A 23,977-nucleotide genomic window follows, 5' to 3' on the forward strand; every position below is an offset into this window, starting at 1 on the left:
ATGAGTTATGAAAATTTTGTTGCTACTGTAAGTCTAAAAATAACAAAGTAATAATAATGAAACGATCATCATGACTCATTTTCTGTGTTCCTGAATTTACATTCTCAACCCCGAGGAAGTTTACGCCAGACAGCTAGAAACCCTCTGGCGGAGGCTGAGGAAGGCAGGTGAACGGCCAAAAGCTGCGATGGGCAATTCTTCCCTCTTCTAAGCGCTGGGCAGGGAGGGGCCAAACCAGCCAACGTCCAGGCCTATTTGCCAGCTTCTTACGGGATTTCTCAAAGCCCCTCTAGGAAGGCCTATGAAACACACATCTAAGAACAACTACTTCCCCGGCACCGATCCACCTCACCCTCATTAACACATCGAACCTTTTAAGAAGGAATGGGGAAGAAGAGTAAAAATAATCAAACTATGTTCCTGGAAGGTTCCAAGTTATACTGTCTGGAGGTAGTTGTAACTGGCTAGTATGGTTGTGCCATTTTCTCTCCTAAGAGCTGTATCACAATTTAAGGAACAACAAGGCTTAGAGAGACATTTAGGAGGACATTTCCAGGCCGAGCTAAAGTTAAATCCTCCTCCAAATACTACTTTCTGCCCTTCGTAAAATTATGGTATTTTATCTCAAAGTATACAAAAATTAATCAATTGCTTTCATCATTTGATTGGGAAATATCAACTCTATTCCCGCCAATAAAGAATCAATAATTACTTTTATGATATTAAGATAATTCAAGTCATCTGTAAAAGTATCGGTTGAGACGTTCTCGCACTTAAGACTAATCCTTCGTAAACAAATGCCAATCTTACAAACACAACTGCAGACGAAGTACAGGTACGCTGGGGACAGATAAGGAAGTCCGAGGAGCTCACTGACTATGCTACACCAAACAGACGAAAAGTAAAACTGACTTTATGCTGGAGGGTTACATAAATAGATAATTAACAAAATCCTATCTTTCTTCCTGGCACGGATACTTCGATTTCGTGCACAAATAACAGAATGCCACCTCATTCGTGTCAACAGAATGAACTCTCTAGAAAAAGACTGAAAAGGTTTAATAATCAAACCCCACATTTTACGCTTATGTTTCTGGCTTCTGGCAGTTCCCTGACACAGTTAACATCGGCAGGAGTATCTTCTCAGTCAACTGAGCAGCTGAAGACTCAAAGAAAAGCCCAAGTGAAGACTCAAATGCCTTGAGGAATGCTGGCAAGCTACATATATCCCATGTTGCTCTTGGTTTCCCATCTCTTCTTTGCTTCAAACCTAAAATAGAAGACATAAAAATCTCAATTTATTTCTAAACACTTTCCTAAACACGCTTACTCAGTGCCAAAGTAAAATAAACCGAAACATTTTCACATACTCCACTGATGACAAACTAAATATGAAAAGGGATGAAGAAATGCCCCCGTGTTTATAATCTGATAAACGTGCAGCAAAGACACAAGGACTAAAATGAGTGAACAATCACACACAAACTGGATTCACACAGCGGATCCCAGGATTTCTGTAATTCCTATGCAGTTATTCGAATTACCAGTAAAAATCTTAAACTCACCCCCATGCAAGCTTCTTCTTTTTTCGAGCAACCTGTGAATTTTCAGCATCCCTTTTGGCTTTTACAAAGTTGTGGCAGGCAACCGCTTTAGCAATTTTCACACCAAGCTAAGAATTACAAAGGAGAAAACCAAACAAACAAAAAGGTGAAAATAAATATTCCAGCTGATACAAGAATTGCAGTAATACAAACACTTGAGAACTTGCGGCTAAGCCAGCCATACCCGCAAATCAGAAATTCTTATGCTCAGGCCCCCGTGAACAAGCAAAGTAAACAAATGCACTCGGTGTGGCCCATACTTCCCTCACCTCCCACAGGCCCTAGACCCCGGTTGTGCCAGTCTCCTGGATGGAAATCCTTCCCAAACAGAGCCCCTCGAGGGTCCACAAGGATATGATGAAGATCTTCAAGCTATTCCAGCATTTCAGTAGGCCAAACAGGAATTTACCCCTGATAAGGCTGCGCAGACTGACAGAGACATCAAGTTTCTTTGCTCTGGGCTAGAATTACAGCAACTCAGTATGGTCACATCAGCTATCTCCTGCTGATCAGAAGCTCTGATTGGCAGTCATAGATGTGATTAATAAAACATGGGAAAGCTAATTACTGCTTCATAAACGCACTTTGCATGATGGGCAACAGCATTTAATTCGCCGAGAGAGAAGAGAATATAAGGGGTGCTAAGAGGTGAAAAGGCTGGGCACGCGGACCACAGTACCTAAGTGCTTCCTCTGCAGGCCCCTCTACTCCTGCTCCACCTGACGCCTATCTGCCCTGGGCCGGAAAGGTCAATGAAAACCAAGCCTCCTACCCAGCCCACCTCTACCTCCTAAGTTTTCTCTAAGCCAACCTAAAACAGTCTCTGTGTCTGTATTTCTCCAGCCCTTCAGCCTCTACGCCATCGTCTTCGGTTACCACACACAGGCCTACACACGGCTCTCTGGCTGCAGAACTGTTCCTCAGAGAGGATCTCCAGGACAGGATGGTCATCTTCCAGTTCTGGCGGCTCTGATGTTAAAAATACCTGCCTATATGAATAGCTCAGAGTTATCTGTGAAGAACCCAGGTTGAACAACAAAGGCTAAATATACATCTCCTTCTGGGGTCTCTTTCCCTTTCTTTCCCTGGACTCACCCTAATGAACGTTACCGGACAACAGACTTGCGGAAGAGAAGAAAGGACCTGGAAGCCGCTGTCAAATCAATGTGTTAAAGCCCGAGTTTTAGGGATCTGCTGGCCAACGGTGAGGCATCATGGGTGGCTAAGACCACACGCATGAGAAGTTGATTTAGGAAAATGAGGTTTCACATGCTTGACATTTCTTTCAGCTCGTTTTGGAGAAGAGTTTCCTTTAGGATGAAACGAACATGTAGGGATCAAGCACTGCTCGGGGCTTATAAATGAGAGCATGGAGTGGTTTGAGTTTCCAGTCCAGGTAAGAATACGCACCAAGAATGGAAGCAACCCAACAATCAAGCCAGAGCGCTGAACTGGTCAACACCAACAGCACAGGCACCGATGACTCGAGGGCCCACCTGGGGAAGCAGACCAACCTCAGAGTCTCAAAATTCGTAGCAACGTGAGCAGCACTTCATTATCTTTTTTCACAGGACAGTATTCAACTCAACAAATATCAGGAGGGCGCAAACGCATGGCTTTGCCAGGCACTGTTCTAGGCACCGGAGACACGGCACTGAACAAAACCAGGCTTCTTTTCACACTGGGGGCTGGGAAGAAGGGGTCGCCAGTTGCGCTGCTTCAAAACTGGCCTTCTCTTGGTTGTCTTTTGGTTTCCGGGTGTTCATCACAGAAAAGTTCAGATACGTCAGCTAAGAAAGGGCTAAGAATCAAAGGGCTACAGCATCATCATCTCCAGGGAAAATGAAACGGGAAGGGCGCCGTGTGGCCAATTTATCGTTAAGACGGATTCCCCTGAAAACCTTCCCATCTGCCATAAACGTGAAAATCAGGTCGGCACCTGTCGCGTGAGGCCAGCGGCAACTACACTTATCAGACAAATCCCCGAATCCCACTGGCTGCCCTTGGACTTTTTGTTCCGCTTCTGGTCGGCTGTGGCATGGCTGGGCTCTCCTCCGTCTCGTGGTGCCCGCCTCTCAGCGTGTGACTTTCGGGTTCGCGGCAGCAGAGGAAGGGGGCGGCTGGAGGGTCTCACACTGGCTCTCAAACGCTTTAGCACGGAAGTGACACACGTCATTTCTGCGCACCGTCCTCTGGTCGCGACTACCCACGCAGTTCCCCCTGAAGCCGGGCAGCCGGGGACGTGGGGTGCTGCGGGCGAGCAGGGGAGCAGCGAGTGCACCTAGTGAACGGCCTACTGTCGCAAAACCCAGCTGGCTACCTGTGCTGATACGTGTGCTAGGTCTCTCCACACTCACGTAGAGCATTCAGTATCTTCCCTGCCCCTCACCCTCCAAAAGGTAAAATGTGGAACTCTGCATTTTCTACTTAACCATATTCCTATGTGTTATGTATCAAATGCCAACTTGGTATGGGAGAGTTTTGCCAGGCCCACCTCCCAACAGAAGTCCCGGTCGCCTAGTTCATCTCCTATTGAAACCGAGCCTGTGCAAGGAGGATAAAACAAAAATGGTCCGAACCATATCCGCCATGTACCGTCAACCACGTGAAAACATTATCTCCTAAAACCGTTGTAAATTAAGAGGTAGCTTACATGTCTAACTTACTGAGATTTTCCAACGTGGGTTTTCTGGATTGGGGACTGATAAACCAAAGAGTATCTCAGCGTGTTCGACTTAAATGGGACTCTTCATCTCAACGCGGTCACGCGCTCTAAGAATGTAAACGCTTTTCATTTTCTGGCAACGTTCAGGCCAAGCCAGCGCACTCAGCACCACAGTAAGGATTTAGAGCATACATTCCACAAGACATGGTATGAATCTGTTAACAATAATTCATTAAAGCGCATGAAACATGTATTTACACGAGAGGGCTCCAGCATTTCTGTGGACTAAGTACATGTAATAAATGACTGGGTACGTAGGCAATACTTTCAAACAGACCTCTTCGGGTACAAAGTGTATTTTCTAACTGTATTTTGCCTTGGGTTAGGTTAAATGGAATGTTCTTCGACTGATAAACATTCAACAAGCCTGGTCTATGTATTTACAGAAAGAATCTTTTAGCTTGTAATGATGATGAAAAGTCATATCAATTTTGTGTCCTTCACACGCTTAAAATGTGTCTCACTTATTCCTGTGGGGAAAGAAAAAAAGAACGGAAGTATTTGGAAATATGAAAGGATAATAAGATCTTCTATGGAAGAGACAGTTGAGAAGAAACTCATTTTCCCAGGCAAGATGACGAAGCCAAGTTCCTGGAGATAAAAGAATATCGTGCTATGTTTCAGTATTACAAATAACACAGGCCAACGAGAATCCTTTCACTCCTGTAAGAAGAAAAATGCATCCTCATGCCCAAAGTAAACATCACAAAAGCTTGGCCGATGGTTTTTATGTTAAAAAAAAAAAAAAAATGTTTTGGGTCATCAGATAACTATAGCAACACAATGTGGCAAGAAAAATTTTTAAATGAATAAAAATATATACAGAATCTCTTGTATGTGTAGCCAAAGTATCAGCATTTTCCATATAGAACATCCAATATTTTGCTGCATTTTAATTAAGGTGTCTAAACATTATCACAAAGAACTGCAAATTGGTCAGAGCAAGCGGTAAGGAAAATTAAGCTCTAAAGGCTTTTTATCACCATATTTCAGGAACCAAGGGTGTAAAATGTTCTAATTTGGGATATATTAAAAGCCATAAAAGGTCTTTCAAAAAGATTAATGGTACTTTGCTTGGATTTAAGATAAGGGCTTTAGCTGGTTGGAAAAGCAGGGCCCTGGCTGGACCCTTGGGGCATTCATCTTTACAGCCACTTGGAAGATTTGTAAAAGCGTCTGCATAACCTCAAGCAAATGCACGGCGACATTTTTTTAATTCCTTTCAATTTTACAGGTTTCGCATGTGTAAATCATATTGGGTTGTAAAAGAGATATAATGGCGCATCTTGTAACACAGTAGAGATTTTTAAAAGACAAACTTTCAAAATAAAGTTGGTTTTTCTTGCTCAACCTTTGCCATTCTGAAGTTTGCTGATAATCATCTGAAGCATCTGATTCAAACAGCTTAATCTAGCATAACTGTAAACTTCTTATCCATTTCATAAAATATTTTACTCATCTCAAAATTACTAGCTTGTAGCAGATTTATGAAGTTTTCCTCCCTTTTGAACACTTTCAAGGCACTTATTTAAAAATACCAATTATCATACTTTAACTTTTTATGGAATAATAGGTCTCTATGAAAAATATTTATGCCATTCTCTTTTGTTCTTTAATTAAATGAAAACAGATGTTTTCTGAAGTAAAGCGGAACCATTACTGGAGTACTTAAAGTGTTAAGGTCTTTAATTTTTATATCAGTTTGGTCGACAATTCCTGATTGTCTTTACTCAAGCTCAACATTAATGTCAAGCGAGTTACCTAGGAGACGAAAGAGATCAAAGAGACAAAAACCCCTCCAATGTCTGATTAATCAAGCCTGCAAACAGCTTATTTCTTTTAGCCTGCATGCAAGTATGAAAATGAGATTCTGGGAGCCGAACATTGTGCAGATTTGTTCATTCTTATCAGAACAAAGCCAGCGGCAGCTTATTTCATGGATCATTGGCACTGTCATCAGTGCTACACAGAACGGGTGACAGCTCCTCATTTTGAGGCTTGAACAAAATTAGCAAAAAGTCGGCACAAATTAGCCTCTCATCTTTTTGGTAATATGACATTATTCATTTACTTTTTATCCAATTTTTAATTTTTTCCTCGTCAGCTATCCCCTTCTAGTGTCTCTTGCACGGCATCATAAAACGCCTTCTTAAAAACAAGCAAAGAAATAGCCAAAGTTGAAATAACATGGGAAGTTCAAAAAGCAAATAAGAAAAAGCTCTTCCAGGAACTGATAATGCTTTGTGTTTTCTACAACTTTCAGAACTTTGCACTAATATGGATAAATAGCTCAGGACACCTTGCAGTTCAGGAGTTTCGTGGAATCTGTAGCATATTTCGATAAAGAGTATGATGTGGCTAATGTGTTTCACTCAAACCACAATTCAGTGTGGTGTGTGCTATATATAAAGTACACTCGGGGTGTCTGCGTTTGGACCGGTACCTCTCCGCGGCCCCACCTGAGATGCCAAGGCTGTGACGGCTGCAAACAGGCTAGGCTCCGCCCAATCATTTAAACTCCGACCTGACTTCCAGTCGTCCTCTCTCTGTTACGGTCAACGGCCTAACCTCACTGCCATCTCCAAAAGCACACGCACACACTTACACATTTGTGTACTACACACATCTATGTGTATATACAATGGTACAAGCACCTATCATTCATTTTATACCTACGACTGCCTATCAGTTAAAGCCAAGTAGTTTTTACTTTCAAAGCATAACCCAACAAGTTCTGTTTTAAAAAACACGTAAGTGTATGTGTATATATATATATATATACACACACACATATATATATACACACATACACACGCGCGCGTATGTGTGTGTATATACATATACATATATATACGTATATATTATTCACCCTGCAATTTATAAAAATAGTATGTATTCGGTCTATAAAGTGTAAGAAGATATACTTTGATTCATATACTCAACTTTGATTTCATAGTGAAATAGTTTATGTAACACCTGTTTTAATGATGACTATTAAGGCTTCAAATTATATGTAGATTACTGTATTCCAAAGGAGGGTGAAAAGACGTTATACTGTTGAAATTACTCCTGGATATAGATGATTTATATTCAAGCAACTTATCCCATTCATAAGGGAAAAAAAGCATTAAAAAATTAACCATAAGCTGTTAGATGCTTTACACAGTCCCCATAAGAAAGACAGTTTTTTTTTTAAAGAACTGTAGTACTGTTTTCAGCAATTTCTTTATCTCTGTTCTTCTAAGTAAGAAAGCTTATTAACAAGCTTTGAACTTAAAATCACATTTACAATAATGTGCCATCAACAGTTTTATAAGCTAATTAGAAAAAGATTAATTAATGACTGGCTGCTAATAAAATGGCAATCATGAAGAAAGAAACCAAGGGTGCTAAGCTTCAACTACCACCAATTAAGAGCTAATTACAAACAAATTATATATGTGTTTTGCTGTGGGCTTTAATTTACTAAAATGGTTTTAATTAAAAGAGAAAACATGCTGATTAATTGAACTGCAGAAAAAATCTACAGTATAAACTGTGCTTTGTCTGTCTCTTTAATTAGACTTGTAACATCTGAAATCTTTTCTTAAGGTTTGTTAAAAGCACAGATAAACATAATTAAAAGAGAGCATAAGGAACACCATTCTAGGTGATCACCCAATCATACCCCAAAGGTTAAAAGAAAATATCCTCAATGCAAGGAGATATGAGTAAGCACCCCTAAAAACCGGAGAGAAGAACCCATCACTCAGTACCATTTTTATTTTTCCCATATTAAAATGCTCCGACTTCAAGCCTATACACAATTTTTATGGGGATGAATAGATCTTTAGCCTCAATGTAAAGGAATTCGAAGAGCTGGACCTTCCCTTACCTGGACAGGCAGGGCTTATTTTCCATACATTGTGCTAACTGTTCATCTGTATGAGACTACTGAAATTACTTCTAAGGACTGAGGAGAACAAGGCTTCAAAGAATTAAAATCACCATTTAAAAGTCCCCTGGACTACGTTCAGACTACAAAATGACACACAGAAGAACATTTAAATTACAAAACCACTGAGAAATGACCAAAGTTAATGAAAGTAAGTCAGTTCTAGATGAGCCTTAGCAGACACACGTCGCCCCCCCACAGCAGAGAACACCCAACCTCCCCAGGTGGCTGAGCACGCTGTGACAGCAGTAGGCTGCCCTGGGAGGGCTCTTCCCTCCCCAGTGTCCTAGGTTCCTTTCCACTGCCAATCAGAGAAATATACCACAAAGAAAACGGTCCTAACCTCTCCTGACTGGAAAGAGGAAAAAATAAAAAATAAAAATAAAAAAAAACAAAAGAGAAGGAAGAAAAAATAAGGGACAGAAGGCAGAGCAGTAAAATTTCAAAGACAGACATAAAATACACTTTGCCAGAGAGTTCGCAGGCATTAGATGACTTGTATGTGATAACGTATCCTTCGTACACACCTCCTGGTCCTAGCAACAAGAATAATAACCCTGCTGTAAAAATGAAATGTTGAAATGAAGATATTTTAGAGTCTATATATTTGTAATATTCAATGCACTTTACTTTGTTTACCCGATCTTCAGTGGCAAGAGATCACAGTAATTAAGAAAATACAAAGTACCTGCCATCCTTCTTAGGGGCACATATCCCAGTGGCGGATTCTTGTAACAGCTAAAGGGAAAATACATTCAGCCTCGTATCCGAAGGAACCGTTTTACCTTCGGAAACATGGTTGTTAAGATATTTCTACCCAAGAAAAGCATCCACAAAAATGAAAAGAAAATAATTTTGCCCTCCAGATTATAAAATAAACGAGCTTAGAACAACAAGATTTGCTTCACTGTAATAGGTCTTTCAATTCAGCTTTTATTTATTTATTTTTTGGTATGTAATGCAAACACATTAGCTTTGAAAACACCACTGCTGAAGAGTAACTTTAAGCTTCCCAAGTTTGCCAGCATCTCTATTTCAAAAATTTAAACAAATATTTCAATTCTGAACTCTATATAAGATAATGTTCCAGGTATTCTGATAGGTAAATCTGACAAAATTGTATTATCTGGGGAGGGTGGGGTCACTGAAGCTCTTATTCCATTAAGATGACAGTGCATGTACGTCAACAGAAAACTAAAAACCAAAATGAAGAGACTGAATTGTAGCCAGAGTCCCCTCAGAGAAACCAAAGCCTAACGATGAAGCGCACCGGAAAAATTCTGAATGCCAGAGCAAGTGCCGTAGCACCCGAGCATTTCTGAGAAAGGACGTCTTAGATGTGAACATAAAATGCAGAAACTATCTCAAATGTATATATACCCTTCTTCAATGAGAATGCCTTCAGAGTTTTGAGGAAATTGCTCTAGGAATAAAGCATAGGCGACAAATTAATAATCTCCCCAAATTAAGAGAGCATTTATTTAGCTAGGAGAGAACACAACCCCACCAATTCAAACATCAGGTTTTTCAAAAGGCCATTCCTACCTTTATTTAAATATTAACAAACTATCTATATTTCAGCATTATTAACTTTACCTATGTTTCGGAATCCAAAACTTTAAGTAGCCTTAATTTAACAAAGTTAAAATTTAATTCTCAGTTTAATTCATACTGCCAATGTAATACCCTTTCTAGGTCACACAAAATAATTACAATCTTACAACACGAAGCACTGACGCTTTCAAAGAATTGAGTTTAGTTTTGCTGTCAAAGGCCATCCTATTGGGAGTCATTTACAGAAAAAGTATTCTTTCAGGGCGTAAGCTATACAAAGTTCAAACGAAATTCACAGGCAACCTCTACTCCCCATTCATTCCTACTCGGACACTGCACACTTGTAACTGAAATCAACCTGAGCTCTGTATCCAGTTCACGCAGATGTCATTCGTTCCCTGGTAGGAACCCACTGGTGCCAAACCAAGGGGCTTTTATTTATCCGTGTCAGGCTAACAGGAAGATGCCTAGAGAAAAATCCCCTTTCCAAAATGTGACATCCAACCTAAGCGCTGCCTACTTAAGTAAACCGAGGCTTTAGCATTTAATCTTAGCCTGTTTGTTTCTACTGATTTCTATAAAATTTGGTATCATTTGGATTGTAAAAAAGAGAACGTGTCAGAAAAGACCAGTACCAAAAGATGGAATTTGTTCAGGATCACTATCGATGAATGAATGGAATGTACTTCCAATTCAGGCCTGAGGTTAACAAGTCACAAATATGCTCAAATACTTTGTGTGTATGTGTAAATGATACTTTTTGTAAAAAAACTTTTTTTTTTTCAAATTAGAACAGTTTCATCAGTATGACACAAACCCAAGTATATTTCTCCTCTCTATCTCCTCCAAGATTGTTAATGAAAAACAAGTATTTAATCAACAGGAGGGACAGTCCCAAAGCAACTACATTACAACATGGCAAAACCAAAGATATTAGCACAGTCAAGACTTCAAACATGTGAATTTGAGCCTTCCCCTAAAACCAGATAATATATATCTTTGATGTCATCATAAATTTAAGGGAATGTGATTCTGGGAAAAGTATGCATTTGCTTTGTCACAAGGACAGCGCACGGACAACTGGCAGACCGTTGTTCCGTTTTGTTGTTGGAGGACCTGTGTTCAAGGCCCATTCGCAGGCATGGTTCTACTTTGGGCTTCATTTTTTTTTCAATACTCATGCTGCCCTATTAGTTTCACAGGCTTATAAATGTTAAACATCAAAAATTAGTTTCACTTATTATGGTTGGAAAAGGCTTTAAGAACTCTGGGGTCTGTGCCTCTGAGCAAAGGCTTTATCAGTAGGTCCCAGTCACTGCTTCTTGAAAAAAGAAAACGGGACTGATTAAAAACCAATATACCTGATTTCCAAAAGGACACCTACCATGCACGTATACGTTTAATTCATAAAGGGTTTCTGCCCCAAACTCACAATTACTTATTTCTCAAAATCCCATCTCTCATATCCATGGTGATTAGCACCAAGGGGATAAATATGAAAAATTAAATCTCAAACTAAACTATTTATTCAAGAATTCCATCTTGATTACTTTAGTCATTCTTCACGGGTGTTTAATTAACACGACATCAGTATCTTTCCAATGTCTGTGCCTGAACAGCAAACACTTTCCAGATGTTTTGCCACTCACTTATACAAGGAAAAGAAGAGAATTTTATTTTTTCTTGTAATCAGAATTCTGTAACACCACACTAAATAAGTTTAATTTATTTTACTAAAACAAGGCATTATATTTATATGGAAGTAAGAAAAGAAAAAAAAAACACTTGAGGAAAACATTTCATCCTTACAAGTGATGAAAATATCCTGTATTTCTGAAGCAATCTCACTTGTCATAAAGGTAACAGGAAATCACACCCTTAAAATGGAAAATACCTAGTCAGTGCCATGCAATTCCCATTTCTAAAACAGCAGCATAACAAAACAAAGCACAAAAAAAGAAACCTAATATCCTCAAAGAAAACACACGTCTCTGCAGCTGGGAAGGCACATCTTCCGTGCTTTCTGACATGCGCCTTCCAACGGCAGAGAAAGGGAAGCTCACAAGCGATCACTGCTAGCGGGGAAGGCATCCCTCCCAAGTGCAGCATTTAAAAAAACTATATCCAATTCTCGACTGTCCAGGCTTTTCTGTGAGATTTAACGTATACATAGAAGATTACATAATCCACTATCTCATTCAAGACAAATTTTGGGTTTAGTTCGCCAGGTAAAGATGAAAAGTACAATCAAATAATGTTTTAAAGATCTGGTTTGGCAACCACCATAATAATAACCGTCCCAAAGATGAAAAGAATTCGCAGTAGATGCTAAACCTACTGGGTAAAGTATAATGAGAAACAGAATATTTACATAGTCTCAAATTCTCTCCCATCTCTCCATGAGATATGTATTAATTACATATAGGACAACAGTCACGTTACAATAATGTGGAGAAACCTGGTGACACCACCTTAACCAAAAACTCAAAGTAACATCAAAAATTGGGACAGACAGATATCATGTGCCTCCTGATATCTTGCATTGAGAAGGACACAGAATCATTTCTGCAACACCCCTGCCAAAAATGCATGAGGAAACATCAGACAAACCAAAATTGAAGGACATCCTGGAAAATAACTGGCCTCTACTCCTCGAAAATGCTAATGTCCTAAGAAATACAGACTGAGGAACTTTCCAGATTAAAGAAGAATAAAGAGACATGACAACAAAATGCAATGTCCTAGACCAGGAAAAAGAAACTGTTCTTTTAGCTATAAAGGAAATCTGTGAGACATTTGGCAAATCTAAATGAGGTATATAAATTAGAATGAATGGCAAAGCAAATGTTAAACGTTAACATCTTGGGTATCTGGGTGAAGGTAAATAGAAAATCTTTTCATAAACTTCGCAACTTTCTGAAAGTCTAAAATTATTTCAAAATAAAACTTTTTTTTAAAAAAAAAATCAAATGTATTCAACTCTTAAAATTTTAGCATGACTAACTTTACCTATGGAAAACATAGAGCCTGCAGTAAAGTAAATGCTTCTCTCCGAATCACCCTTGCCTCAGGTGGGGGTGCTAATGAACTGAAAAACCCAAAAACCAGAAAAACAGCCAGCCACGGATGGGTCATGTGGAGCCCACATTTTAATGCTGTAGACGAGGCCTTGCATTATTCTTTCCTCTGTTACTAAGCAAGGACCTGAGAAAACCTACTGACCTGGGGCCACTGGATGAGTCACAGCCAACTTGTTATTTGGTAGAGATCACAAAATAAACAACTCCTGGGTCTTCCAAAAGGAAGAATGGACAAGCACCAACCAGGGTACACCAGTCCGTCCCATGATCTTTGGGACAGAGGTAAAGATAAAGAAGTCTGCAGTGTTTCTGAAAACAATCAGGAAGCCACACCCTAAGGCCCTGCTTGTTTTTATTAGGCTTCTATCCTTAGCTTTACTGCAACTATACAGTCATCTCGGAGATCAGCCACACGCTGATGGTATAGCATTCGCTGGAGAGCAAACAGGAACAAACACCCACAATTTTTAAAGGGCTTCAAGAGACACGTGCTGAAGCACGTGTCACAAAATGCACTTTAGTGGTATATGTTAAGTACCGGTTCTCTAGGGAGCCTTGCTTCTGACCCAAGTGAGAGATTCAGAAAAAGCTGCCAAAAGCTTCCACACCTACCTATTTACAGGTGACCAAGACCAGTGATTGGTGTTGCCGCCCTAAACACCTTCAGTCTCTGAAAGTCTCTGCCACTTATGTCTTCACCCACTCCTCCCTACCTCCATCATGTGTCCTACTGTGTCCACCCCTCCCTCCCCTTGCAGCCATATCGACTTTACTCTCTTCCAGCCCCATAAGCATGTCCCTCCCCACCCTCCTCTGACATTTCACGGTGGACTCCCCCAAATTTGGAGATGATATAAACTACTGATATAATTTGCTACATTGTGTATATTTGCAGGCTACCCAAGACGCTTACCTACTACCTCTAACAATAGCTCTATGGAAAACAAAGTGCCAAGTGCCAAAACAGAACCAACAAACACTAAGTGCTCGACTGTCGAACAGAATTTTAAAGACGGTCTTTTGACACACAGCTGATTTGTAGAGATAAGTGCCGAGTACCTATCAAATTGAAGAAGCCACTCTACTAACTGCCAGCTAACACTTAAGTCCAACTGAGGTTGCAGGACCATTCAACACACTATCAAATTCATTTCGTTAAAAGGTTATCCCTGGATCTTTCTATTTGAAAACAGAGTGATAAAATGCTATTCTATCCAATGAAGGCTATAATCAATAAAATCAAAACACGGCTACTCTAAAGATGAAAGAGAGCAAATGTCAAACTTACAGCACAAGAAATATAAGCTGGGAAGGGAAGAATGAATTTGAACAGAAAAAAAGGAAACTGATTTTTTTTAAATGTCGCTTTTTTTTCCCTAAAGTTTTTCTTTCTTTCTTTCTTTCTTTCTTTCTTTCTTTCTTTCTTTCTTTCTTTCTTTCTTTCTTTCTTTCTTTTTTTTTTAATGTTTGTTTATTTTTGAGATCAGGACCTGGGCCAAAGCTGGCCATTCAATCGACTGAGCCACCCAGATGCCCCAAAATGTCACTTTCTGAAAGGCTGCATAACTGCCATTTATGCTGCTTCTTACCTATGTCCCAAACTCAAGCTCAGAACTTCATAATTTCCTTTAGATTAGCCGTTAATAAATAAATACACAGACACATTATAAACAGAAGTATTTAACGTGACAACTGATTTTAAAGGCCTATGAGAAAAAAAGGTAACTTCTGAATCCCTAAGCCTCACTTCTGAACTTGTTCATTTCCCTACATAAAAACCCAAGATACTTATGGCCTGTAGCCAAGAACAGAAAACAAACCAGCAAACAGCCATCAACAGATTGTCTGATACTGGAAGACAGAAGGGTGAGATGGTGTTTCCATAGAAGAATTTACCGAAATAGTAATTCCATTGTTAATCTCAGCGTAGAACAAACGTTCACCTGCAGGCAAGTAAGAAAGAACAGCACATGTGGCCAACAGTTTACAGAGATGACCTATGATGCTGCCTATGCAATTAAACAGCAGGGAGTAGAGTTTAAGAATAAGGTGAAGTTGGGACGCCTGGGCAACTCAGTCAGCTAAGTATCCAATTCTTGATTTCAGCTCGGTCGTGATCTCATGGTTCGTCTGATCGAGCCCTGAGTCGGGTTCTGTGCTGAGCGTCGAACCTACTTGAGAGTCTCTCTCTCCCTCTTCCCCTCCCCTGCTCATGCGCTCGCTCTCTCAAAATAAACCCTAAAAAAAAAAAAAAAAAAGGCAAAAGCAAAGAAAAACAAACAAAAACAAAAAAGAATAAGGTGAGGCAAGTAGGCAGCTTACCCAAAATGGGAAAGCTATGGTCGATCTTTTTTCCCCAAAGAGGACAAAAAAGAACCACAAAACAACACTAGCAACAATAAAACATACGCCAGTATGAGCTCTCAGCTCTTGCTTAGTGACACCTGACAGCAATTCCCAATTGGAGAAATATTCCCCCCAAAAGGTGCAGGCCAGAATCTTCTGGAAGCCTTGTGTACTTGGAAAAAGAATATGCGATATATCTAATAGTTTTATACTATAGACTATAAGTTTTAAAAAGCTGAAAGTTATTGGGGCACCTGGGTGGCTCGGTCGGTTAAGCGTCCGACTTCGGCTCAGGTCATGATCTCACGGTCCGTGGGTTCAAGCCCCGCATCGGGCTCTGTGCTGACAGCTCAGAGCCTGGAGCCTGTTTCAGATTCTGTGTCTCCCTCTCTCTGTGACCCTGCCCCGTTCATGCTCTGTCTCTCTCTGTCTCAAAAATAAATAAACGTTAAAAAAAAATTAAAAAAAAAAAAAGCTGAAAATTATTTAGGGCTGAGGGAGAAGTTCAGAATATGCAGTAAGAAAGCGTGTGGGGGAGCGAGGGCCAGGGGAACGTTGAGAGATGTGGTGCACAGCTGGCCTCAGGGAGAGTTAAACTGAATTAAAGATGCAAATGGAAAAAGAAAGCCAGTCTTTTCATCATAACTGGCAAAAAGCTCTCTGAAACCTAGGTGAAATCTAGGGTTGAATATCAATCATGGATTATTTCCACCACAAGTTTCAAACCAGAATGATTTAAAAACATTAAAGACAAAAGTAAAACCCAGCATTTCAGCATAAGTGGCAGAATAAGAGGGAAGAAAATGGGCGGAAAAGAAAATCTAAGATCAAATATTTGAATACTGAACTTACTCATGATCACAAAAAGAATGTACATTTATTTTAGAAAATCTGCAAATACCAGTTTGACTCACCTCTCGCGTGGCCAGCTGGTTGCTGAGTTCCTCCGCCTTCTCGATGTCCCAGTCTTCCACAGCCTGGTCGATGCTCTTTTCAAGGCCGGACTAGAAAGTAAAGAAACCTAAAACTTAAAGGCAGGAATGAAAGGCAAACATTTGCCAGCAAAGACTATGTCACAGGACTACGCCGAACACGTTGCATACTTAGGTCATTTAATTTTCACAATGAGCCCTGTGGCAGTCTGTACCACTCCCATTTACTGAGGAGAAGGCCCCGCAGAGAGATCATATGGCTTTTTCGAGGTCCGATAACTTCTTGAACTAAGAAAGAGGAGATGCCAATCCAGACTTCTGTGACTTCAAGAACTACGCTTTCCCTTACTAACCATACAATGCTAATGACAATAATGGTTAAATCGACGGCATGCTTATTATTATTACTGGCTTAGTACTATAAGAAAGCTCATTTACCCTCATAACAACTCCACAAAACAACACTGCTATCCTGTTTTGAACACGAGGAAACAGAGGCCTCAGACTAAGTAGGCCAAGGTCACAGAGTCTGTAAGTGGTAAGGCCATCACATGAACCTGGGTGTGCCCAGAGCCTGTGTTCTCAACCACCCCTTTCCTCTGCCTCTTTTCTCTACTGCCCCCTCCTGTAGCCCAAGGCCCTCCTTCAACAGCCCGTCTAGTCTCTGACCAGAGGGATTAAGCTGGATATTAAATACAGGAGGAAAGTTACATACCAGAATGATTTTACTTTCCTATGGAAACGTATTTATTTACCAGCTGAAGATGCTTTAGGAAACGATAATTAAAATTTTCATGGGATTACCAAACAGACGAGGTAGGATTCATCACACATTTATGGAAAGACGCTTAGACTTACATAATTGAGTTTTAGCTCGTGGAAACAGTTACTACGGAAAATTAAAAAAATTTTAAATGGTCTAAGACGTTTCTCACAAGAACGTTTTGCCCTAACAATGGCTTAGCGCATGTGTCTTCCACGTTTTCAGTTCCCGACTTCTCCCTCATCTCGTAAAGGGGACCCAGGAATGCCTCCTCCCGTCAGCCAACTGCTTGATTATACCCATCAACGAGGAGAAATTTTGTTCCTGTGCAGCCTCTGCTGAAACAAGACTTAAAAATGCCCACACATAATCTGCGTAAAAAGATTACAGAACACAGACCCGGGAGGTTGTCACCAGTGTCCCTGCTGAGTGAGGATCGTTCTTCCACACAATCCCTCATCCCACCTAAGGAAGGGCCTGAGAGGATGACAGCCTTTTCTCTTCCTTGCTCCCAACTGCAGCCCGAGACCATCATTCAATAGCCCTAGTCCCTGAACCCAGGCCAGGTGGCTCTCCTGTCCTTTTCCCATGCGGGTCCTATGATCACTGATCGGTCGCCAGCTATTCTTTTTGGTATTTCTGCAGAAACAGTCTCCCATAGTCCTTCTCCTCATAGTCCAAAAAACATGTTGGACTCACTTTTCCAACGTCCTTCATCCTCAGGGACCTCTAACTAATGTCCCACCCCAGAGTCCATACTCTAGGCCGGGGACACTTCAAGTGTGGTCTGTGCACCAGTTCAGGTCTGTGAATGGTGCCAGTCCATGAACTGAGCTTGTGCCAGGATGCAAATCAACTACATGCCTATACAGTTCTGACTTTTTTTTTTTTTTTTTTTTTTTTTTTTTTTAGGGGAAAGGGGTAAGGGAGGAGGACAGCAGGACTTTCTCAAAAAAGAAAGCAGTACACGGGGTTATATTCAGACACAAGCTCTGTATCTCCTGGAAGACCAACACTCTGAATAGGCTTGCTCTGGGCCACGCACTACACATCACCTGAAAGCTCCAGTTCCAAAGCTTTACAATCTGGAATTCTCTCTGAACTCAAGATTCTGTCCTTCCACTTATCCCAAGTCTTTGCAGCCAGTGAACCTGCCTTGTCTTCGTTTGTAACCCCAGTCCTGGCACCACTGTATTTATTCCCGCCGTCCTCCAGCCCCTTTCTGGATTCTCCTATCCTCCCTCTCTTACCTACAACCCATGATTAACCTTTTCAAACTCTAAGCCAACGGTTGTCAAAGTCTAAGTCTGGACCAACAGCATCAATATCACCCAGGAACCTGTTAGAAATACAAATGCTCTGAATCAGAAACTGGGATCGGGACCCAGAAGTCCACTGATGCTAACTAGGCCCAAGTTTGAGAATCACCGAACTAAGCAATATTTTTAATTTCCTCCAACATCTTACTTTGTTTTGGCCATTCCCAATCACTTGTTTCTACCACTTTAACACCTAGGTGTCTCAGCAGTGGCAGAGAAAACCCAGTAACTCAATTCACTGGCTTCTACTAAAAGTTGTTTTTCAAACTTAGCTGAGTGGGCGCTGAATTCTGCCCTTGAGAGTTCCCACATTCCTCTAAGAAATTGTTACTTTCTTTATTTTTTCAAATCCCCTCAACCCTACCTCCTTCCTTCTCAGATTACAACCCCACCCTCTACTTCATGGGAGGCTGAGACAAGGAGAGAAGGGGAAGAGAAGAACCAAAGGTACTGGATGTTCTGTGTCCTTTCTACAACCTTCCCATCATCCAACCTCACAAGGTGAATCTTCACCCGCACTGTCCCTCTGCCCCCGAGAAAGAATCATCTCTTTCCAAAACTCACCCCACCACCTGCGCTCATCACAGTCCTACCTGCTTACCTGTCATTCAGAAGCCTGTGTTTAAATGTTCTCCTCTCTCTTTTCTTCATCTTTCTCACCCTACAAACACACCTGTCCACCCCATTCTGGACCTGGGGGTAGACGGCATGACACAGCTTGCTTTCCTTAAACTGATTTCTTCTTAGGCTGGTACTTCATTTCTCTCTTGTAAAACAATGTATCAGTTGCCTCATGTCACCACCCCCCCCCCCCCCCCCCCAAATTCCATCCTCCATTCGTCTGGTCCACATCCTTCCCTGAAACTTGCTCCCTCTACAGTCACAAATGACACTTTGTCCTCCTCCTATTTGATCATCTACTATGTCAACTATATCCTTATTCTTTTTTTTTTTTTTTAATTTTTTTTCAACATTTTTTATTTATTTTTGGGACAGAGAGAGACAGAGCATGAACGGGGGAGGGGCAGAGAGAGAGGGAGACACAGAATCGGAAACAGGCTCCAGGCTCCGAGCCATCAGCCCAGAGCCTGACGCGGGGCTCGAACTCACGGACCGCGAGATCGTGACCTGGCTGAAGTCGGACGCTTAACCGACTGCGCCACCCAGGCGCCCCATATCCTTATTCTTAAAATATCTCCCCAAATACCGACCTTCAATTTCCTTGGAGGCCCTTCATCTTCTCTTGTTGAATTATAACTCTAATTATAACAGTCCTCAAGGTTCTGTGATTGGCCCCCTTTTCATCTTACTCTTCCCTCTTCTCAGTAACGTACTCAGTGCCAGGGCTTCAATTACTTCTTATAAGCTGCTCTCTGTATCTCTGTGTAACTCAAACCATCTGAGCTCTCAGCTATACCAAGATCTACACCTCCAGCTACTTCCTAGTTACCTTCATACTGAAGCCTTGCAAAGGTAGGGTCTCCAACTTTTTGTTATGCCTAAAACCAAGTTCATCACTTCCTTCCCTGCTTCCCCCTTAGAGATGACCACCCACTGAGTCACCCCTAATAGAATCCTCGGTAATCTTCAGTGCCTCCAATCCTTCGCTTATTTTAACTCTTTTTGTAGGGTATCTCATGCCACCTTCCTGGGCTTCTTCAGGGCCTCGTCATCTCCTGTTTGGAAGATGAGAACCCTCTCCAATCTAGGCTTCTATTTTTCTAAAGTAGAGATACCATGTCATTAGTCAGCTTGAAAACATGATCACTTCTTTATTCCTTTTTATTGCACTGAAATCCCTTCACAATAGGGTCCCCAAATGCTTTCTTAACTCCATCTCGGGCAATGCTATACTTCCCAATCTCTGGTCACATTTACTATTCTTATATGTCCCCTGTGCCTCTGATGTGTTTCTACTGGAAAAATCTTAACTATCCTTGTACATCTCATGGCGAATGTCATCGTCTCCACCTTTGCAGGTTCCCTCACCAGTACACACCCACCGATCCTGCTTCACTCTGCCCCGTGCCCAGTACCTAAGTGCCTTCCGCACTGCTCTCGCCACTCTCTTCAGCACTTGTGGGTGCAACACACTACAGTGAGTTGTGGGTCTGTCTCCCCAGCTGGGTTCCAGGCTAAGGACAGACATGTGTGTCACTGGCGTGGTGTGTCCCAGCACCCGGCCTGGTCTTCTTACATGTTACTGGGTTAATGATCACAGTGCAATAATCCATGGTTGCATCAATACTGAAAGGACGCCCACCCAAGGGAGGAACATTTATCCACCACTTGGACAAGAAAATTCCACAACAGTAATATTGGGGTATTAATACCCCAATGGTTTAAAAAAGAGTCATATTTTATGGTACTTATTTATATATAAATCTTTCCATTACTAGAATATTCGTTCCTTTAGGGCGTGGAGAATACCTTCTCCATCTTGGACTCCCAGAACTTAGCACAGTACCTGCCTCTGGACCTTTTTGTTTACTATTTTTACAGTATAAGTAAAGCATTTTATTTAAGAAATGCTAACACAATGGCCTAACGGGCACTCCTTCCTGAACAGAATATTAAGTATCTCCTCAAACAAGTAAGAAAAGAAAATACTAACAGCAAACTCCAGTCTTCCCTGTTCCACAAATTCTGGGGGAGCCAGTGATCTCAACCTTTTATTTCAACAACCTGGTCACTAATAGCATCCATTCTTGGGCCTGTCTGGCTTATTCCACTTATTAGCTCTATGTATTTCCCTCCAATTCCATAGGCTTCCTAAGATTAGGTAAGACCTGGCTGCTGCACTCTTTTCCTCCAGAACCTGAGTAATCATACATCCGTGAATAAAAAGGAATCCATTCTACTTCTTACCACCAATACCTTGAATAAACCAATGATCCACTTGTCAAGTCATTTTGCTGCATCAACTTGCTAACTTACGTCCTTTTGGTTTTTATAGAACCACCATTTCCAGTTAACATCACAAGGGCAGAAAACAAGGATATTCCCCTCCTCTAGAAACTTACATCAACTGCTGAACTTGTAAGTATAATTTTCACTTAAAAATAAGTCAGCTAAAATTACAAATCTATTGCTTCGCCATCAACCCACTCCCATTTCCCCAGCCATTCCCGGCACTGGTGTAATACAGTAGACAGAGACTGGAACAGAAACCAGGAGAGGTGGCCACGGCTCCGGGCAAATGAGATTTCCCTAAAGGAAGGGCAAAGCCTTGGTTTCCTTAAAGAAAAAGAGACGACTGGCTTGATAACCCAAATTCTCTCCTAGAAATAAAATTCCACTTACATGTTCAACTTTGTTTTTAGCTCTTTTAAGTTTTGGTTTTTTTTTTTTATTCAACATATTTCACTAGACAGAACTGGGATTTTTTCCTCCCTTTTCTTTTTTCCTTTTTCTTTCTTTTCTTTTTGACAGTTTATTTTAATAAAATATAATAGTGCCATTTGGCTCTGAAAAATCTCTGATTCTGTATGCACACCCAAACTTTCTGCTTCTATAAGAAGACATTAACATTCCAAATACACTCGAAATGCTTCACTTGTGGAAAAGCATCCTAAGGTAAAATATTTCCACTATGTTAAGACCGTAAGTTAATAATGGTTTACAAAGAACATGGCTGGTGAGGTCAGACCCAGAGTTCAAATCTGAGCTCCTCTACTTACAGCCAAGAAACTCTGGGTGATTCCTAAATCTCTACAGGTTACAGTCACCTCACCCTCACAAAAAAAGTGATACCGGAGTCGCCACACGTTTATGGTAAGGGTCAAAGAAAATATATGTAAAATACCTAGCAAAAATTTTAGAATGTAGCATCATTCGATAAAGAAGCTGGTCATATTATTTTATCTAAATCAGGGTACCATTATTAAAACCAAGATAAGGCTTAGCTCTGTATGGCTACAGACCTCATCACAAATCATCAAGGGCTCAGCCCCGAGCATAAGACCCAAGAATTCAACGTAGAGTCAGTAGGTAGTCTCATGAAGTAAGATTTGAGTATTGAGGCTTTTACAGTCTTAAGTTGGACCCGAGAGTACCTTTCCTGGAATCGTCCATGATGTCTCTCACACCACAGAAGGTGCGAGGAGGCACAGAAGCACTGATGACTCAGCAGGGCCTAGGTGTGCTTCTAAGACGCCTTCCGGCAGGAATCAGAATCGAGCTGAAGATACCTATACCTCAGTACAGACCAGTTAGGGTGCCAATTTGGCCACAGATGGAAAATCATCGAAGGCCGGTATCTAACAGGTCCCCAACGAGGCAATAAGTAACCTCTAACTAACAGTTTTGCTGCAGATGCCAAGAAGGCAGGATGACAAACATCAAAGAAACTTCTGGGTTTAACATTAAGGACCAATCCTCCACATGTGCATATGCACAATCTCTTTAACTTGTGATTAAGGCTCCTTCAGTCAAACTGCACAATATATTTCTATAAAAATGTTGCTGTTAAATATTCATTTATTTAGATAATATATTCAGTTTTTACAGCCGAATATAAATGAATTGTCTGCTACAGTTTGCTGTACTCTAATTAGACCTAAATATCTAAGGGAAAAAAAATAGGTGATCTCCCCAAAAAGAAGTGGGGGGGGAGGGCAGAACTAAGAATCAGTGGTATTACCTTTATGTATAAATCATACCTACTTAAATTATTTAAATCAGATAAATAAAAACAAAGTTGGACTATTACTTAGGAAACATCTAGATTTGAGACCAAATGACTTTGGTTAAAGTCTCATTTCGCTTCTTACTTGCTGTTTGTTTTCTTACAGAAAATCATGCTAGGCTTTAGTCAGTCTACATTATGAGAATACCGGCCCCACCTACACACCCCCACAGGGATCAGCCGGGGATCAAAAGATAATGCTCTGTAATTAATGCCAGTGGAACAGTCACGCGTGGCGCCTCTACACCTCTCCCCTCCACTGCCACCACTTCTGCCCCCTCCGCACCACTACCCTTCTTCCTCCCTCCCTCCCACTCCCTCAGGGCAGCTGGCTTTTTATATGATTTGTGTATTGGAGTTCCATGTAAGATTCTGATTGGGAAAAGCATTCTGCTATAAATAAATAAATAAATAAATAAATTTGAAAAAAGATACACTATACAGGAACTGTTTCCTCTCTTAAACAACTAAAAAAAAAAAATCAGACGTTGTGCAATTATTCTTAAAATTATTAAAATTTAACGGATTTTTCATGCCAAAAAGTATCCGTGAAATACATATAAAACTACTTCAATAATGACTGGTGACTCATCAAACTGATTCAACTAAGGAATATTTGAGATTTTTATAATGAAGTTAATGAGTGAAATTTGTTCTAAAGAAATTTCTATATAGATTCAAAATAATTACGTTATGATTACAGAATGGTAAGTCCCAGAACTACTTCCAGAAACACAATTATAGCTGCATTTAATACAAACTACATTTTAAAACAGCTTTGGATATTGGGAATACTACATTTTAAAAATACAACCCTTTCTGCAATGTTAAGAAAACAGGTGATGGCAGTGTCATAAATACATATAATCGGTTGAGCCACAGCTTTAGCTTGACAGTGTTCGAAAAAAGAAGGTAGGAAGGGAGGAGGAGAAAGAGAGAAAACTGGGGGTTGGTTGTGGGGGGGGCGGGTGCGGAGAAGGATTGCACAGTAGACACACGATTAAGAAGTCTGTTCTGTTTTACATTCTTGAGG

General features: G+C 40.8%; 1 protein-coding gene and 1 long non-coding RNA gene across 7 annotated transcripts in view; one reads left to right on the forward strand and one right to left on the reverse strand.

Moving 5' to 3' along the window:
- Window positions 1-1,041: 1,041 nt before the first annotated feature.
- The window catches only part of FAM204A (family with sequence similarity 204 member A), a 31,934-nt gene continuing 8,998 nt past the window's right edge, over window positions 1,042-23,977 (reverse strand). For 4 of the 6 annotated variants that reach the window (XM_042907638.1, XM_042907642.1, XM_042907639.1 and 1 more), the window contains 3 exons: window positions 16,158-16,247; window positions 1,566-1,672; window positions 1,042-1,270 (listed from right to left, as the gene is read on the reverse strand). In XM_042907638.1, the coding sequence (XP_042763572.1) occupies window positions 1,219-1,270; window positions 1,566-1,672; window positions 16,158-16,247 (249 nt within the window). In that variant the 3' untranslated portion in view covers window positions 1,042-1,218. Of the gene's footprint in view, window positions 1,271-1,565; window positions 1,673-7,220; window positions 9,687-14,793; window positions 14,841-16,157; window positions 16,248-23,977 lie in introns of those variants that run through there. The other 2 variants (XM_042907641.1, XM_042907640.1) reach the window with 2 other exon arrangements.
- Window positions 17,722-23,366, forward strand: LOC122201726. Its single transcript, XR_006194314.1, has 3 exons — window positions 17,722-18,704; window positions 21,214-21,296; window positions 23,051-23,366. It is a non-coding gene; the product is annotated as an uncharacterized LOC122201726 (long non-coding RNA).

This window comes from Panthera leo, chromosome D2, assembly GCF_018350215.1.
Source record: "Panthera leo isolate Ple1 chromosome D2, P.leo_Ple1_pat1.1, whole genome shotgun sequence".
NCBI lineage: Eukaryota > Metazoa > Chordata > Mammalia > Carnivora > Felidae > Panthera > Panthera leo.